Raw genomic sequence first — 19,386 nt, 5'->3', positions numbered from 1 at the left:
TTTTTTCCACAAATTGATAAATTTAGATATGCAAGAAAATATATCAATCATGTATTTCCGGTCCAGATAAAAAATCCGACCCTCGGGCACGCTGCGTGGCCGGTAACTCGGCAAGCCTCGTTACCGGCTTACGCACGTGCCCTCGGGTCGGAATTTTCTATCCGTACCGGAAACACATGTTAGATACTTGGGCCCAAGTAAAACAAACAACCCATTGAGTACTTATTATGTTTTGAAACAAATATAAATGATTTGATCAACATGAATGAACAGGAATGGAAATGAGCGTTATAACATTAAACACATTATGCATTGAATGTTTAAAATGTACAATTGAAATTCATTAAAACAATGACACTTCATTTGTTATCTGTAAAACTGTTATTGGAATCGGTCATGGCATTGCTATAGGATCAAATAACTCAATGACAATTTCAGTAAAACACATCAAACTTTTCTAAACTAAAATATCACATTTGGTTTAATATTCATGCTTTCTTAACAGTGAAGACTCATTTTTCATAATTCGCGATCAATGTCTTTGCAAAGTTTAAAACATGACTTGACAATACTGTACAGAGAAGATCTTTCACCAAACCTAGTTAAACATTGTAAAATCTGAGAAACTGTTAATTAAAACCGCAAAACAAACCTTAAATGATGCTAGACTAAAATCTGAAATAAGGAATAAAATTGAATAATGCTCCAATATATAAAAGAGTGATACATTCTGCAGATTAAGGCGTAGACAAAATGAAATAAAATATACAATAATAAGGAAAATCCGAAATTATGAAATAAATGCAAAACTTGTGTTAATATAAATCACGTGGTCCATACATCCGGTAAATGAGCAAAGCAATGCTTTTGTGGAAACAAAATGTCTTGCAATGTAACTAAGCAACGAATGGGATAACATGTATTAGAATAACAGTCAAACAAACAGTCTTTATCACAACTCTGCCCATCAAAAGACACCACTGTGTTCAAGTCTTTCTATGCCTTTTGTCACCATTCTTGGGTAGCGGACTGATCTGAACATCCACCATAATGTCCTTAGTGGCTACTCCCCCTTCTGTAGGCTCGGGGTCGTCCTCACTACTAGGTTTCCGGTGTCTGGAAACGACTTGTTTTAAAGAGGCAGTCCTTTTGTCCTGCTCTTGTTTAGAGTTATAGCCTTTGTCTTCCTCTGGATGCTCGCTAGCTGCTTCCTCTGGAATGTCTTGAAGATCGGGCTTCTTTTTCGGTAAAAAAGTCTCTTCGTCGTCCTCCAAAATTGAACTTGTCACTGAAGCCGAACGCTCCAACGACGAACCTGTTATGTTAATGAACAAGGGGGGTTGGATACATGTTTGCGCATTCAAACAGATGTTGGCTCAACACAAAATGACTTTCATACTTTTAGGTTAATAGACAACTTTCACACACTCAGGCTGGTAGAAAACTTTCATACGTTTAGATTAGAAGACAACTTTCAACTGTGAACAAGGAAGTCTACATTATACATATAGGCGCATATGTTCTGATTAAATTAAGGGTAGTAGTTAATGAAAACAGCCTTGCAGCCGTGGCTGTTAAAAATGAGACCTCACAAAAGTGCAGACAGCATGCAAACTCTTCCAATTTAATGCAAATTATTCCGCATGCCAAGAAAATGGTCCCATTCGTCAATTCAAAAACTTTAATGCATGCGAGAAATTGCATTTCAAAGTGCTCGTGCGCATATTGAAATCCGTGTCTTAATTTACAGACTGACTTTTAAGACAAAATATTTCTTATCGCATCCTGACTCAAACATTTATCAACATCACAGCGGTGTTTCTAGAACGGACAGCGATTTACTGCCGTCATCCAAAGAAGCATTACCAATATATGTATCCCTGTCACATGACAGCGTGGAAGTGCTGCTCAGCGACTCCTGCAAGGAAGGTTTCTCTCCCATTAACCGTAGCAGCTGAAGTTGTTGTGTTAGGATAAGGTCCATCTTTGAGGTAAGTTTGTCTAAACGATCCTTGTTTTCAGCCGTTTCATTTTGACGCACGGAAATGTGGTTCAACATTTCGTACCGGAAACTGGAAATGTCCTGCTTTATTTCATCGAAATCTGAAAATCAATCCGCCGAACATTGATAAAATGATTCAAAGTTTTAAGGCAACACGGTAACTTGTTCAAAATAATAAAGGAGTCGAGCAAAATAGTATAATATATCAATTTAAGGAACCTCTAAGTATATTACTTTTTCGCATATTGATTTCTAGTGTGATACTAAAATATTATCATCAGGTATACAAACTATGTTTTCTTTAAGACTATAAGTATCTTCCATGGACGATATAGGTTCATTCCAACCCGACTTATCTGCCGAGTTTCCACAGAACACCATGCGCGAGGGTTTGAATGAACCTATCTTTCACGAGCGGCCATTGTAGATTATTTTTATCCCAAAATATAGTAGACATGTGTTTTAATTTATTGTTTGCATACGGGTTCTTTTTTTTATTTGCCCTCGGGTAAGATAAGGATTTCCAGCATGGCCAAATATATGGAACTACTTATCTGGGATAGAGAAAAGGATTTCCAGCATGACCATATATATGGATATATTAATTTAGGGTGGGAGAAAAAGACTTCCAGCATGACCAAATATATGGAACTACTTATCTGAGGAAGGATAAAAGCATTTTCAGCATGGCCAAATATAAAGAACTATACTACATGGGATAGAGAAAAGGATTTTCAGCATGGCCAAATATATGGAACTATATTACCTGGGATAGAGAAAAGGATTTTCAGCATGGCCAAATATATGGAACTATACTACCTGGGATAGAGAAAGGGATTTTCAGCATGGCCAAATATATGGAACTATATTACCTGGGAGGGAGAAAAGGATTTTCAGCATGGCCAAATATATGGAACTATATTACCTGGGATAGAGAAAAGGATTTTCAGCATGGCCAAATATATGGAACTATATTACCTGGGAGGGAGAAAAGGATTTTCAGCATGGCCAAATATATGGAACTATATTACCTGGGAGGGAGAAAAGGATTTTCAGCATGGCCAAATATATGGAACTATATTACCTGGGAGGGAGAAAAGGATTTTCAGCATGGCCAAATATATGGAACTATACTACCTGGGAGGGAGAAAAGGATTTTCAGCATGGCCAAATATATGGAACTATATTACCTGGGATAGAGAAAAGGATTTTCAGCATGGCCAAATATAAAGAACTATACTACATGGGATAGAGAAAAGGATTTTCAGCATGGCCAAATATATGGAACTATATTACCTGGGATAGAGAAAAGGATTTTCAGCATGGCCAAATATATGGAACTATATTACCTGGGATAGAGAAAAGGATTTTCAGCATGGCCAAATATATGGAACTATATTACCTGGGAGGGAGAAAAGGATTTTCAGCATGGCCAAATATAAAGAACTATACTACATGGGATAGAGAAAAGGATTTTCAGCATGGCCAAATATATGGAACTATATTACCTGGGAGGGAGAAAAGGATTTTCAGCATGGCCAAATAAATGGAACTATATTACCTGGGAGGGAGAAAGGGATTTTCAGCATGGCCAAATATATGGAACTATATTACCTGGGAGGGAGAAAAGGATTTTCAGCATGGCCAAATATATGGAACTATATTACCTGGGATAGAGAAAAGGATTTTCAGCATGGCCAAATATATGGAACTATACTACCTGGGATAGAGAAAAGGATTTTCAGCATGGTCAAATATATGGAACTATATTACCTGGGAGGGAGAAAAGGATTTTCAGCATGGCCAAATATATGGAACTATATTACCTGGGATAGAGAAAAGGATTTTCAGCATGGCCAAATATATGGAACTATACTTCCTGGGATAGAGAAAAGGATTTTCAGCATGGTCAAATATATGCAACTATACTACCTGGGATAGAGAAAAGGATTTTCAGCATGGTCAAATATATGGAACTATATTACCTGGGATAGAGAAAAGGATTTTCAGCATGGTCAAATATATGGAACTATATTACCTGGGATAGAGAAAAGGATTTTCAGCATGGTCAAATATATGCAACTATACTACCTGGGATAGAGAAAAGGATTTTCAGCATGGTCAAATATATGGAACTATATTACCTGGGATAGAGAAAAGGATTTTCAGCATGGCCAAATATATGGAACTATATTACCTGGGATAGAGAAAAGGATTTTCAGCATGGCCAAATATATGGAACTATATTACCTGGGAGGGAGAAAGGGATTTTCAGCATGGCCAAATATATGGAACTATACTACCTGGGATAGAGAAAAGGATTTTCAGCATGGTCAAATATATGGAACTATACTACCTGGGATAGAGAAAAGGATTTTCAGCATGGTCAAATATATGGAACTATATTACCTGGGATAGAGAAAAGGATTTTCAGCATGGCCAAATATATGGAACTATATTACCTGGGAGGGAGAAAGGGATTTTCAGCATGGCCAAATATATGGAACTATATTACCTGGGAGGGAGAAAAGGATTTTCAGCATGGCCAAATATATGGAACTATATTACCTGGGAGGGAGAAAGGGATTTTCAGCATGGCCAAATATATGGAACTATACTACCTGGGATAGAGAAAAGGATTTTCAGCATGGCCAAATATATGGAACTATATTACCTGGGAGGGAGAAAGGGATTTTCAGCATGGTCAACTATATGGAACTATACTACCTGGGATAGAGAAAAGGATTTTCAGCATGGCCAAATATATGGAACTATATTACCTGGGAGGGAGAAAAGGATTTTCAGCATGGTCAAATATATGGAACTATACTACCTGGGAGGGAGAAAAGGATTTTCAGCATGGTCAAATATATGGAACTTTACTACCTGGGATAGAGAAAAGGATTTCCAGCAATGTTACTCTTACCATCGTTTGCATCATTTTCTCGCTGTTCGTCGAATATGTATCGTTTGACAATTCGTTTCATCACTCTCTGTAGGCAGAAAAGTAATTCGTTAAAATTTGAACATTTCGGAATTAGGACAAAATGTGAAATAAAGGTATATTATTAAAACGAGATGACATACACATTGTCAGCGTTATTGTTGTTCACTTCCAAATCGTTACTGCTCTGCAAGTTTAAAATACTTTGTATTTCATCAATTCTTGTTTTATTTAAATATGTGGGGACATCATCAACTATTTGACATTTAAAAGTTAACATCAATGTCGTTTATCACGTTGTCAACTTTATCAATCGGCACGGTGATTACTTTTTGTTTCTTTCTATTTTCGTATTCAACTAAAAGGACTGTATTTATTGTGCAACACATAAACTCTGTTTATACAACATTACATATATAAGTTTTGAGAATTGAGGAGAAAACCAAAGGCTTATATGGATCCCATTCCCTTTAAGAATTATCGAAAAACGGTGTACATACCTTATATGTAAGATTCTCTGCAAATATGTTTGGATCGGAGTCATTCCGGACAAATCCGTTAGTTGTATGCATTTTCTCCTGGAAATGTTTGATCCCTTGGCCCGCTCTCTGTTCCTGTTCATCCCAAGATTGCTGTACATTCCCTTTCCGTCGGGTCTTTTGAATAAGAATAGAGAGGAATTCCTTGTGGTATTCCGAGTTTCAAAATAAGAATAAAAATGTCATCATACAAATGACGAGAAATGGATGGCGCAAAGAAAATCCACACGCAAGAACTAAATTGTATTTCTGGATTTAAAAACAACAACAACCTTTATATACTACATATCTCGTCGTAGCTCATTTAAAATGACATTTCCAGTCTGTTTTAAAGTGTATTTTTATCCTTATTTCTGTTGCAGTCGTAGGTTATTTCATTCATAATTAGAGTTAAATGAAAATTAAAGTCAAATATAAACGTCGGGTTTTACTCATTGGATTAAACCCAATAAAATACATCACTCCCTCTTGTTAATAATAGACCTGTGAAGCTACCTGGTTGACGTTCGACGATGCAGGGAACATCTCCAAGTCGACAACTCTGCCCGGGTGAGCAATGGCCCCGTCCTCGTCATCTCCCGAGCAACAACACCCGAACACAGATTTGAGCATGTAGTAGAAAGTCTTAGGGGAGGGGATAATGTTGAAGGGGATGGGCAGGGTGGAGTCGTCGATGATGTACTCCATGTATAACTTGCTGCGGGCAAACTTCCACTCAGTGTCCGCCTCGCGCTGAACAAAAAAAGTTGACGTGATAATTAAAGTATTGAGGGGTGATAGTGTTATAGGTGTCCGTCTCTCAGCTAAGAGGCTGTGGGTTCGATACCCACCAGGGTGAGAGTTGTTTAGTGGTAAAGGTGTCCGTCTCTCAGCTGAGAGGCTGTGGGTTCGATCCCCACCAGGGTGAGAGTTGTTTAGTGGTAAAGGTGTCCGTCTCTCACCCAAGAGGCTGTGGGTTCGAGCCCGACAAGGGTGAGAGTGGTTTAGTGGTAAAGGTGTCCGTCTCTCAGCTTAGAGGTTGTGGGTTCGATCCCCACCAGGGTGAGAGTTGTTTAGTGGTAAGGGGTCCGTCTCTCGGCTAAGAGGCTGTGGGTTCGATACCCACCAGGGTGAGAGTGGTTTAGTGGTAAAGGTGTTCGACTCTCACCCAAGAGGCTGTGGGTTCGAGCCCCATCAGGGTGAGAGTGGTCTAGTGGTTAAGGTGTCCGTCTCTCACCCAAGAGGCTGTGGGTTCGATCCCAACCAGGGTGAGAGTTGTTTAGTGGTAAAGGTTTCCGTCTCTCACCCAAAAGGCTTTGGGTTCGATCCCCACCAGGGTGATATTGGTTTAGTGGTAAAGGTGTCCGTCTCTCACCTAAGAGGCTGTGGGTTCTAGCCCCACCAGGGTGAGAGCGGTTTAGCGGTCTGGTTACCGTCTCTCACCCAAGAGGTTGTGGGTTCGATCCCCACCAGGGTGAGAGTGGTTTAGTGGTAAAGGTGTCCGTCTCTCAGCTAAGAGGCTGTGGGCTCTAGCCCCACCAGGGTGAGAGCGGTTTAGCGGTAAAGGTTACCGTCTCTCACCCAAGAGGTTGTGGGTTCGATCCCCACCAGGGTGAGAGTGGTTTAGTGGTAAAGGTGTCCGTCTCTCGGGTAAGAGGTTATGGGCTCATATCCAACCAGGGGTTCTTTATCATGACCTCTCAAAAAGGCACAGTACTGGTTTCTGCCAAGGAAACGGATTCGAGAGTAATTTACATCAACTTTAAGTTGTCTTTACAAGCGAGCAAAAATAAAATAGTATAAACCATGGACTGTCTTATAAATTTGCCTATCAATGACAAGCTGACATAAGAATTATATCTGAATACAATTATTCGTGTATTTTAGAAATGACAACATCGACATCCTTGTCTGATTATCAGTGAGTGTTGCAAACTGTATTACCAAATCAAAAACGATAACCGATCATTAAAAGGCTATAACTTATTATAAGGTTATTTATTTGTCTTTCGTTTCCTATTTCATTTCAAAATATGATAGGTCTAATATGTCGGGATTTTGTTTAGTACAGTTGTATCTTAATATCATTTTCACACCGAAAACCGTCATCAATTTGTCTGTGCACTTTAACGAGTCTGTCCGGTGCAAGAAACTGCCGCAGAGGAAACAAATGACGAAATAAAACGGGCATAATTTGTTTGTCTGCCGGTAATAGAAAACGAGGTTCGGGTGCACAAAAAAGTCGGGAAACCTAAAACAAACATGTTTTGTTTCATCTTACCTAGCTGTTGCATAAACTTAAGAGTCTGTATTTATGTAACTCCGTTTGGTAAAGAATTGTATTTGTCCTAATACGAGTATACCTACCTGAATTAATTCAAACGACCTTGACATCATGGCAATGAGCATGTTAAGCAGAACGATGACTGTACAGAAATTGTAGACGCCGAATATCCAGTAGCCAATGGTCTCCGTAAATTTGTGGCCAAAGGGTTCCACCTGGACCGCCGTCGGTTCACCCCGCCCAAACAGCGACCAGAACACTGTCCGGAATGTGATGTGTGGGCTGTGAAATGGACAGGAATCGGTCAAACAAAACTTACGACATCAAAATGCACACTTAATACTATTGCCGTTCCACTTGCCGTAACTGCAAGTAAATAGTCCAGAGTAGACTCGTATCGTCATTTTTCGGGTGTTTTTTTATTGGATCGTTAAGGAAAACAATTCAGGTCATATTGTATGCTTTAAAGCTGCACTCTCACAGATCGAATATTTTAACAACTTTTTTTTTATTTTTGTCTTGGAAAGAGCGAAAATGCATGGAAAACAGTTATGTAAGACTGCTGACAAAAAATTAGATCACATATTTTTTTTTATTTAAGTTCCAAAATGGTTGTTTAATGCGCTTTTCTTAAACCGTTAGTTACGGTTTAAACCATAAAACATTAATTTTCGAACGGATGTATGAAAATATGCGATCTGATCTTTTGTCAGCAATCTTTTATTATTGGTTTTCAGATATTTACGCAACAATTTGCTCTTTCCAAGACAAAAACTAAAAACAAGTTGTATCTACGGTAAATCTGTGGGAGTGCAGCTTTCAGACGAACGTATCGTAACTGTCACCTTCCTATACTAGAGACTGGCAAACACTTTGAAAGGGAGGTATTAGAATTGGAAAGAAAACAGTTGCTGTATTGATGTGTTAAACTCAATGCCAAATGTTTATGCACGAAAGGGCACTGAGATGGTCGAGACGTGTCATCATATTACGGACGCAATACCTAGAAATTGTTTCCGTCTGGATAGTTTCATTTTTATTGTAAAATTGTCACACATGTTTACTCCAATGCGGAAAAATATATTTTATTGCATGATATATGATGAATAAAACAGAGGCATTGTAAGGGAACAAACATAACATTCATATAAAAAGGACACATGCATAGGGATCGAGCAACGAGTTTTCCAACAAAAGTTACGGCCCTTTTCAGGGATTGGGCCACGAGTTTTTCAACACCAGTTGGCCCTTTCCATGGATTGGGCCGCGAGTTATTACAACATCAGTTACGGCCCTTTCCATGGAATGGGCCACGAGTTTTTCCAACATCAGTTACGGCCCTTTCTAGTGATTGGGCCACGAGTTTTTCCAACATCAGCTACGGCCCTTTTCAGGGATTGGGCCACGAGTTATTACAAAATCAGTTACGGCCCTTTCCAGGGAATGGGCCACGAGTTTTTCCAAGATCAGTTACGGCCCTTTCCAGGGAATGGGCCACGAGTTTTTCCAACATCAGTTACGGCCCTTTCTAGTCATTGGGCCACGAGTTTTTCCAAGATCAGTTACGGCCCTTTTCAGGGATTGGGCCACGAGTTTTTCCAACATCAGCTGCGGCCCTTTTCAGGAATTGGGCCACGAGTTTTTCCAACATCAGCTACGGCCCTTTTCAGGGATTGGGCCATGAGTTTTTCCAACATCAGCTACGGCCCTTTTCAGGGATTGGGCCACGAGTTTTTCAACACCAGTTACGGCCCTTTCCATGGATTGGGCCGCGAGTTATTCCAACATCAGTTACGGCCCTTTCCAGGGAATGGGCCACGAGTTTTTCCAAGATCAGTTACGGCCCTTTCTAGTGATTGGGCCACGAGTTTTTCCAACATCAGCTACGGCCCTTTTCAGGGATTGGGCCACGAGTTTTTCCAACATCAGTTACGGCCCTTTTCAGGGAATGGGCCACGAGTTTTTCCAAGATCAGTTACGGCCCTTTCCAGGAAATGGGCCACGAGTCTTTCCAACATCAGTTACGGCCCTTTCCAGGGAATGGGCCACGAGGTTTTCCAAGATCAGTTATGGCCCTTTCTAGTGATTGGGCCACGAGTTTTTCCAACATCAGCTACGGCCTTTTTCAGGGATTGGGCCACGAGTTTTTCCAACATCAGTTAAGGCCCTTTTCAGGGATTGGGCCACGAGTTTTTCTATCATCAGTTAGCCCCGAGTTTTTCCAATATCGGTTACGGCCCTGTAGTGGCCAATCAGAGCCCACTATTGGTAAACCCGCCTCTGTGTATGATAAGCCGCCTCTGGCTAACAGTTGCATGTATGTCGATAGTTCAGTTATTGATTAGATTCAAGATCGTGTGCGTATGAGTATGAATGTAATAAAGCTATATTAAACCATCCCGTTTTGGGTCTGTTATATACATTACACTGACAACATTACATTGGCGACGAGGATTGAGGATTAAAGTGCTAGTAGATTAACATATGAAATACGTCAGTGTCAGGATTAACGCACAATGGCTGGATTAGCGCCGTTCCCGAAATTTGATGTGTACGGGGAGGAAACATCCCTTGGCACAAGATGGACTAAATACGTGACAAAGTTGGAAAATTTGTTCACAGGACTTAGCATTGACTCCAAAAAACGGAGGAAAGCGCTATTACTTCACTATGCCGGAGATGAAGTATTCGAAATATACGAAACATTGAATCTTGGAGACAACGATTCAAACTACGATGACGTCAAGCAAGGGTTAACAGGCTATTTCCAACCGAAGAAAAACAGAGAGTTCGAGCGGTTCGAATTTAGGAACCTAAAACAACATCACGCCGAAACAATAGACCAATTTGCAACTCGCCTCCGCCACAAGGCAGACAATTGTGAATTTTCGGACAAAGACGGTGAAATAAAGAGCCAAATCATCCAAGGCTGCGTGTCAAAGAAACTACGACTTAAATGTCTGGAAGAAGACAAGCCGCTTAAAGATATTTTAACAATGGGAAGAACAATGGAAATTGCGGACAGACAAGCCAAAGCAATGGAACCGCAATACAGCGACGTAAACAAAATTAAAGTCACACCGCAACACACAAAATCGCAACATGCAAATTATAGCTATCCACCCTCAGCACAAAGAAAACGTCAACAACAGTCACAATCAAGACAAACGTGCAGAAACTGTGGCGGCATATATCCACATCAGACCAAGTGCCCAGCCTACGGAGCGACATGTAATTATTGTCGTAAACCAAACCACTTTATTGGCGTATGCAGAAAACGAACGCGTAAGGCACAGGTTCATGGAATTGACCAGGTGGAAAATGAGGCACAAAAGGAGCATTCGGTGTCGGATACAGACACATTATTTGGAGTCAACGTTTTGACAGATAACAAAGTACCAAAGATAATATTAAGCATAAATGGTGTTCAAACGAAAACTCTAATTGATACCGGAAGTTCAATAAACATAATCAGCCAAGATGTTGTTAACAAAATGAAACCAAGGCCAATGCTGAAGAAAACAAACATAGAAGTGTTCGCATTTGCACAAAATAAACCGTTAACCATAAAAGGCAAATATACATTTACAGTGGAAACTAAATCAAAAGTGACAGCAGCAGAATTTCACGTTGTTCAGGGATCATCAGTGACATTGATCAGTTACCAGACATCTGTTGAACTCGGTATTGTGCCAGTAATAAACTCAGTGAACAGTAACAAATACGAGGAATTATGTGACAAATATCAGTCCGTGTTCACTGGACTAGGCAAATTAAAAGACAAACAAATCAAGTTCCATGTTGACGAAAACGTCGTGCCTATAGCACAACCAGCTAGAAGAATTCCATTCCACGTGCGAGAAAAAGTGGAACAGGAAATAATACGACTAGAACAGCAAGATGTCATTGAAAAGGTGGACGGGCCGACACCTTGGGTTTCGAACATTGTTGTAGCACCAAAGCCAAACGCTCGAGACCAAATAAGGCTTTGTGTAGATATGAGAAAAGCAAATCAAGCATTGAAACGCGAGCGTCATGTAGTGCCTACAACTGATGACATAATCCTGGAATTAAACGGATCAAAGGTGTTCTCCAAAGTGGATTTTAATAAAGGATTTCACCAGCTTGAGCTGTCCGAGGAGTCACGCAACATGACAGTGTTTGCATCGCATGTCGGATTATACAGGTACAAACGACTGAATTTCGGTGTAAGCGTAGCGCCAGAAATATTCCAGAATGAAATACGACAAGTGCTTACAGGTCTCGAGGGAACATTGAACATATCGGATGACATTATAATACACGCACCAAACCGTGACGAACATGATCGGAGACTCGTAGCCGTACTGCAACGAATGCAAGACAAAAATCTCACACTCAACAAGCAGAAGTGCGAATTTGGTAAAACCTCTGTCAAATTCTATGGCTTTGTTTTTTCGGACAAAGGCATAAGTCCCGATCCGGCCAAAATCACAGCAGTTCAAAATATAGCCGAGCCGAAGACTACAGGTGAATTAAGGTCATTCTTAGGTATGACCAATTACCTCTCAAAGTTCATTGACAAGTACTCTACAATTACGGCACCCCTGCGTGATTTATTGAAAGATAGCAGCGATTTTAAATGGACAAATCAGCAGCAGACTGCTTTCGACCAGCTGAAACAAGCGCTATGCAGCGATACAGTGATGAGCTATTTTGACCCGAAAAAACACACAGAACTATGGGTAGATGCAAGCCCCGAGGGAATATCAGGGATATTAATACAAGAAAACAAAGTTATCGCATATGGAAGCCGGTCATTGACGCCAGTGGAAAAGCGTTACAGCCAAACAGAACGAGAAATGCTTGCATGTGTTTGGGGCTGCAAACATTTTCACATTTACTTGTATGGAAAGGCATTCCAGCTAGTAACCGACTGCAGACCCCTGCTCTCAATATGCACAAACTCTAAACAAATACAGTCAGCTAGACTTGAACGATGGCGATTGAGACTTACCACCTACAATTTTACAGTCAAGCACATGCCTGGAAATAAAATGATAGCAGATTACTGTGCCCGACATCCAATAAATAATTACTCACACGAAAACATAGCTGAGGAATATGTGAATTTTATTGCCAATGCCGCAGTGCCCAAGTCATTAAATCTCCAAGACGTGGCAAGTGCCACAGCCAAAGATTGTGTGTTGACATGCATAATATCCGCGCTTCAAAACAACACGTGGATTAAGCAAACATGCGCCGGTGATGGCAGCTATAACTGTTATCAGCAACTTGCAGACGAACTGACCGTCCTGTCAACAGAGCATGGAAACGTTCTCCTACGAGGAATCAAGCTGTGTATCCCAAACAGCCTGCAATCAAAAGTAATTAGCCTAGCACACGAAGGTCACCAAGGGAGAAACAGAACAAAAGCGCTCTTACGAGAAACCTGCTGGTTCCCCTATCTGGACAAACTAGTCGACGAACAATGCAAAAATTGCATACCATGCATGTCCGCATCACCACAAACGACAGTAGAACCGATCAAGCCAAGCCCATTACCAAAGAAACCGTGGGATGAAGTGTCAGTTGATTTTTGTGGGCCGTTTCCCACAGGAGAATATTTTATGGTAGTTATCTGTGACTACAGTAGATACCCATTAGTTGAAAAGTTAACAAGCCTGACTGCACAAAATGTCATATCGCACCTTGAAAGAATTTTTGGAATGTTCTCAATTCCAAGTGTGGTAAAATCCGACAACGGAGCGCCGTTCAATAGCCATGAATTTACGCAATTTGCAAACAGTATCGGGTTCAAACACCGGAAAGTGACCCCTCTAGCCCCACAAGCCAACGGATTGGTAGAAGCATTTATGAAGCCACTAGTAAAAACAATGAAAACTGCTACAGCGTCTGGAAAGAACTTTAAATCTGAACTTACTATTTTTCTAATGAATTACAGATCAACCCCACATCCAAGCACAGGACTTTCGCCATTTGAAATAATGTTCAATCGCAAAATGAAGACAAAGCTTCCAACATTTATCGTGCCGAGAAATGATATATATGTACGCAAAAGGGATACTAAATCAAAGCAAAAGAACAAAAAGTATGCCGATGAGAAACGGAAGGCAAAACCGTGTACATTACAGCCAGGCGATCCGGTCCTTGTTAAACAACCCAAACAAAATAAATTAACAACGCCATTCAGTCATAAATGGGGATACGTCGTCAGACGAAAGGGATCCATGGTCACAGTACGCTATGATGGCCGTGAAATGACACGCGACGCCGCACACTTTAAGTTGGTACCTGTACCGCCCACACACAGCCAACAACATAAACAGCGTTCAGGACCGCGTGAGCAGCAAAACAACGAAAACGAACAACGGCGACCAAACAGACATCGTCAGATGCCGATACGTTATCGTGATTGAATGAGTGTTAATTGTGTGATTTTCTTATCCTGGCCATAATAATGCCTGCATAGTATAAATGAGTTTCTAGATAATAATAGAGTGTTAATAGCAAAACACACACACACAACTATTCCCATGCAAAATGCTAATAAACTCAATCCGTGAAGTGTGTTAACCATTTCAGGGGAGTAATAACAATTAACTACAAAATTCTGGGAGCGTCCGATTGACCAGAACATTGCAGAGATCCGAAACTGATTTACAACCACATCATGATAATTAAACGGACATTTGCTGGGAAATCTGTTCCCGGTCAAACCATTTACATGATATCATCTTAATGTTATAAAGACAAGCCAGATTATCTAACATTCGAACTTAATTCTTGTTCTTAATGATCTATAATGTGCGTGCTATTAGACAGTTTTATTACCTGACATTTTCTAAATTTGTGAGGAAAAAGGGTCAGAGGTTAATTTATAGACAGACAATAATCTTGTTTATTTTAATACATGGTTGCAAGTGATTTGATTATTGCAATGATATTTAAGAAAATGATAGTTTCTGTTAAAAAGAAATAATACAATGTTTTATGAATAATTCATGAAAATATGTTTATATGATTTATTGATCTTTTTTTTCATATAAGTAAAATCAAATCAATGTAAAGGAGGGATGTAGTGGCCAATCAGAGCCCACTATTGGTAAACCCGCCTCTGTGTATGATAAGCCGCCTCTGGCTAACAGTTGCATGTATGTCGATAGTTCAGTTATTGATTAGATTCAAGATCGTGTGCGTATGAGTATGAATGTAATAAAGCTATATTAAACCATCCCGTTTTGGGTCTGTTATATACATTACACTGACAACATTACAGGCCCTTTCCATGGAATTGGCCACGAGTTTTTCCAACATCAGTTACGGCACTTTCTAGTGATTGGGCCACGAGTTTTTCCAACATCAGTTAAGGCCCTTTTCAGGGATTGGGCCACGAGTTTTTCCATCATCAGTTAGCCCCGAGTTTTTCCAATATCAGTTACGGCCCTTTTCAGGGATTGGGCCACGAGTTTTTCCAACATCAGTTACGGCCCTTTCCAGGGATTTGGCCACGAGTTTTTCCAATATCAGTCACGGCCCTTTCCAGGGATTGGGCCACGAGTTTTTCCAAGATCCAATATGTCATATACAACACATACAAAAAATCTCCAGACTCATCATAGTCATGTGTCAATTCATAAATATCCCGAACTCCAGGTCTCTACTGTGATGTTTACTAAAACAGTAAAACTGAAGCTGCTCATAATATGTTAAGTGATTGACATTTATGTGTTAAAAAAGCTTAGATGCCTTCTAAGTTTACATCGTTACACCAGACAAACTGCAACGTATTGAATTACACGATAACGATGGCGAGCCAGAAACACATCTCCAGCAGTCTTACATTTCAATTATGGACAGTCATTGTCTGAATATCAGCTCAAAATATGATGTATGATCTTCGATTCCAATGTTTACAGTTGAAAATATCTGCAAGAGGGCCTGGTAAAAAGCACAATAAACGTTCCTTTACAAATATCTTTGAACTGAATAAATCATACAGAGAGAAATATAATATAAATACCAGTGCCTATCTCAGAAGACCATAAACCTCCAATAAGACTGGGTCGATAGCTGGAAGAATACGATTATTTATATTTCCGTTTGCTCCATGCGTTTGGACTATCCTTGAACAAGACAGAGTACGTACAATATCGTCTGTGAACCAGCTATAGGGTCTTTTATCCCTTAGATTTCCAAAACAAGAGCGTGACCGGTAGGCCTTAACATGGATGAGAATGCTTTATCCCCGATAAGGCAGCTTTATCTGCATAGAAGCAAGCCACCGAGCAAATGTCAAGGGTTTTCGAATATGTTTCCATAAACAGCTACACATTTTGAATATATTTGAATAAGGACGATTGCCACTGGTTTTCAGCAAAATATTAGTAACATACATACCAACAAGCAAAAAATAAGAAATTCGGTTTTATCCTTGTTTTCATACATTTGTTTGGAAAGACATTTAAATCCCATTTTGTTTTGGAGATGTTTGTCAGGGACGTGTATATCAGGGAACATATTTTGCGAAGGTTAAGCACTCCATTTGCTTTTGTAAATTCACTGGAATTCTCAGATGCGTTTTTTAAACAATGTTATCGCAAGCAATCAATATATCAAGCCAGAAAGTACATAAGATGTAATCATAGCTCCTGATTACGTTAAGTGTATACAAAAATGGCTCAATTCCAGCGTAAAATGCGTTTGAATTGCATCAATAAACAATCGAGCACTTTGGTCTCAGTTTCTCTATTTCAGTACAAACACATATTCAGTTCTCAATAACCAAAAAGCGTTCTGCAATCATTTCAGCCATGCAAATTTACAAAATACCTTCTCTTAATAAATTGATTAGTTAAAATATTTACTTCTCGCACGCAGCTGTGCGTCATTTCGCACGCACCAGTGCCACATTCAATCACGTGACAAACTTCATATTTCAAGCGTAACAGGTGGATCTACACCATTAACCCAATTGCTATTTAAACTTGATTGTATAAAAAAAATAAAAATAAAAAAAATATATCGGGATTATCTTGGATGGACGCCCCGTATAATTTTACTCACACGCCAAAGTTCATTTCCGCGTTCGTCTGAATGTCAGTCTTCACTAGTTCGACTTTACCCCTCACGTCTTTTGGATAGTACCAGTAGAGGTTGTGCAAGCCCACGAAGAACGCAGTGAAGAATACAAAGAACACAGCACCGAACTTCAAAATGTCCTGTAACAACAAACAAACAAGACCTCGTTTAAGTATTGTATAATGTCCTGAAATCCAACAAGATCTTGTTTAAGTAAACGGATTCCTATCATGAATAAAAGACAATTACATGTTAATCTCAGTTGGACCTGACATTGATGGGGATTTATTTCTCCAATGTGTTCTGTTGGATAGTTTATTGCCTTGTTGTCTGAGATGTTTAATACACGTTTCACATCAGGTTACATAAAGAGACAAAAAACACTGGTTTGTTCTCAGCTTGCTGTAGAAAACAAAACCTTGGCTGATTTTGCACAGCAATTTCAATGTGTCTTTGATGCTAATTTTTGTAATGCATAAGCTGCATTTTGAAAAAATTTCCATGAAAACAGACATTATCTCTTGCATATGAGAATGCGTGTCATGAAGATGTAGATGCAACCATTTCTTTATAAATGATGTTGATCTCTTGAATTAACGACGATATGCCATTATTGCGTTTCCTTATAGTGCTAAGATTTTACAATAGAAATACATACGGAACACGTTGGCTCGATAGCGCTTGGCTCGATTTCTTGTTTGCTCGAACTTGATGTTAAGGATCGATTATTTTTACTCTATGTTATCTTTTGAGCGACGACAATCTGCATGGGTAAAGAAAGCTTATTGGCTGGAATGATATGGGTTCACTTACAGAGATCATTTGAGAGACGGAGATCTGCATGGGTCGAGCCAGCTCATTGTCTAGGACCACATGGGTGAACTTACAGAGATAATTTGAGGGACGGAGATCTGCATGGGTCCAGCCAGCTGGTTGGCTGGAAATATATTGGCTCTCTTACAGTGATAATTTGAACGAAGGTTACCTGCATGGGTCCAGCCAGCTGGTTGGCTGGGAACATATTGGCTCTCTTACAGTGATCATTTGAACGAAGGTTATCTGCATGGGTCCAGCTAGCTTATCGGCTGGAAACATATCGGCTCACTTACAGTGATCATTTGAACGAAGGTTATCTGCGTTGGTCCAGCTAGCTTATCGGCTGGAAACATATCGGCTCACTTACGGTGATCATTTGAACGAAGGTTACCTGCATGGGTCCAGCTAGCTTATTGGCTGGAAACATATTGGCTCACTTACGGTGATCATTTGAACGAAGGTCACCTGCATGGGTCCAACTAGCTTATTGGCTGGAAACATATTGGTTCACTTACTGTGATCATTTGAACGAACGTCACCTGCATGGGTCCAGCTAGCTTATCGGCTGGAAACATATCGGCTCACTTACGGTGATCATTTGAACGAAGGTTACCTGCATGGGTCCAGCTAGCTTATTGGCTGGAAACATATCGGCTCACTTACGGTGATCATTTGAACGAAGGTTACCTGCATGGGTCCAGCTAGCTTATTGGCTGAAAACATATCGGTTCACTTACGGTGAACATTTGAACGAAGGTTACCTGCATGGGTCCAGCTAGCTTATTGGCTGGAAACATATCGGTTCACTTACGGTGATCATTTGAACGAAGGTTATCTGCATGGGTCCAGCTAGCTTATCGGCTGGAAACATATCGGCTCACTTACGGTGATCATTTGAACGAAGGTTACCTGCATGGGTCCAGCTAGCTTATTGGCTGGAAACATATTGGCTCACTTACGGTGATCATTTGAGCGACGGAGATCTGCATGGGTCCAGCCAGCTCATTGTCTAGGACCATATGGGTGAACTTACAGTGATCATTTGAGCGACGGAGATCTGCATGGGTCCGAACAGCACATTGGCTGGAAACATATTGGTTCACTTACGGTGATCATTTGAGCGACGGAAATCTGCATGGGTCCGAACAGCTCATTGGCTGGGAAGATGTAGGATAACCTGGTAAAGCTGATCACGTTGGCGATGGCAAACAGGCCCTCGGCGATAATGTGGGGGTCCCAGGTGTCCCAGTAAAGGCGGTCTGCAAAGGAAATGTGATGTGATGGTCTAGAAACGCTCCTGCTAAGCTATTTGCGTCTTGTGTTTTATTGACAAACTGAACTTATTCGATATATATTTACACATTTCATTCATGTTTAATGGTTGGTAATACAAATTTGAAAAAGTTTTTATGTGTATGTTTTCTTTATAAAAGACAGTTTTTGATAAGGTAAAACAATAAAAAAGATAATTTATGTTAAAAACTGTAAATGTTGTTGTTATATTAACAAATCGTCAATTATTTCATATAACGATTTAATAAGGTTTACATGCACCAAACGAATTTCGTGAAATGAAACGAAACTAGATATAAATGACGCTGATATCTGCTCTTTAAAAGGATATGCTATTGTAAGTCCTATGACTGATGCGAACCACAATGTATGCTTGGGAGCTATGACTTAGTTCGAAGGTTCAATAACAACCATACCTGACCTCTTTGTGAAATGGAGAAAACTTTTC

General features: G+C 40.0%; 1 protein-coding gene across 12 annotated transcripts in view; it reads right to left on the bottom strand.

Annotated features, from left to right (window-relative positions):
* Nucleotides 1-210: 210 nt before the first annotated feature.
* LOC128242890 (short transient receptor potential channel 7-like) overlaps nt 211-19,386 on the bottom strand; it is a 279,075-nt gene continuing 259,899 nt past the window's right edge. For all 12 annotated transcript variants that reach the window (XM_052960296.1, XM_052960295.1, XM_052960299.1 and 9 more), the window contains exons 11-18: nt 18,753-18,904; nt 16,815-16,969; nt 7,832-8,030; nt 5,981-6,217; nt 5,447-5,602; nt 4,929-4,995; nt 1,867-2,103; nt 211-1,315 (exon numbers count right to left, since the gene is read on the bottom strand). In XM_052960296.1, the coding sequence (XP_052816256.1) occupies nt 987-1,315; nt 1,867-2,103; nt 4,929-4,995; nt 5,447-5,602; nt 5,981-6,217; nt 7,832-8,030; nt 16,815-16,969; nt 18,753-18,904 (1,532 nt within the window). In that variant the 3' untranslated portion in view covers nt 211-986. The remainder of the gene's footprint in view (nt 1,316-1,866; nt 2,104-4,928; nt 4,996-5,446; nt 5,603-5,980; nt 6,218-7,831; nt 8,031-16,814; nt 16,970-18,752; nt 18,905-19,386) is intronic.

Source organism: Mya arenaria, chromosome 8, assembly GCF_026914265.1.
Source record: "Mya arenaria isolate MELC-2E11 chromosome 8, ASM2691426v1".
Classification (NCBI taxonomy): Eukaryota; Metazoa; Mollusca; class Bivalvia; order Myida; family Myidae; genus Mya; species Mya arenaria.
The sequence above is the reverse complement of the archived record's forward strand: the minus strand, read 5'-3'. Positions and strand labels throughout refer to the sequence as shown.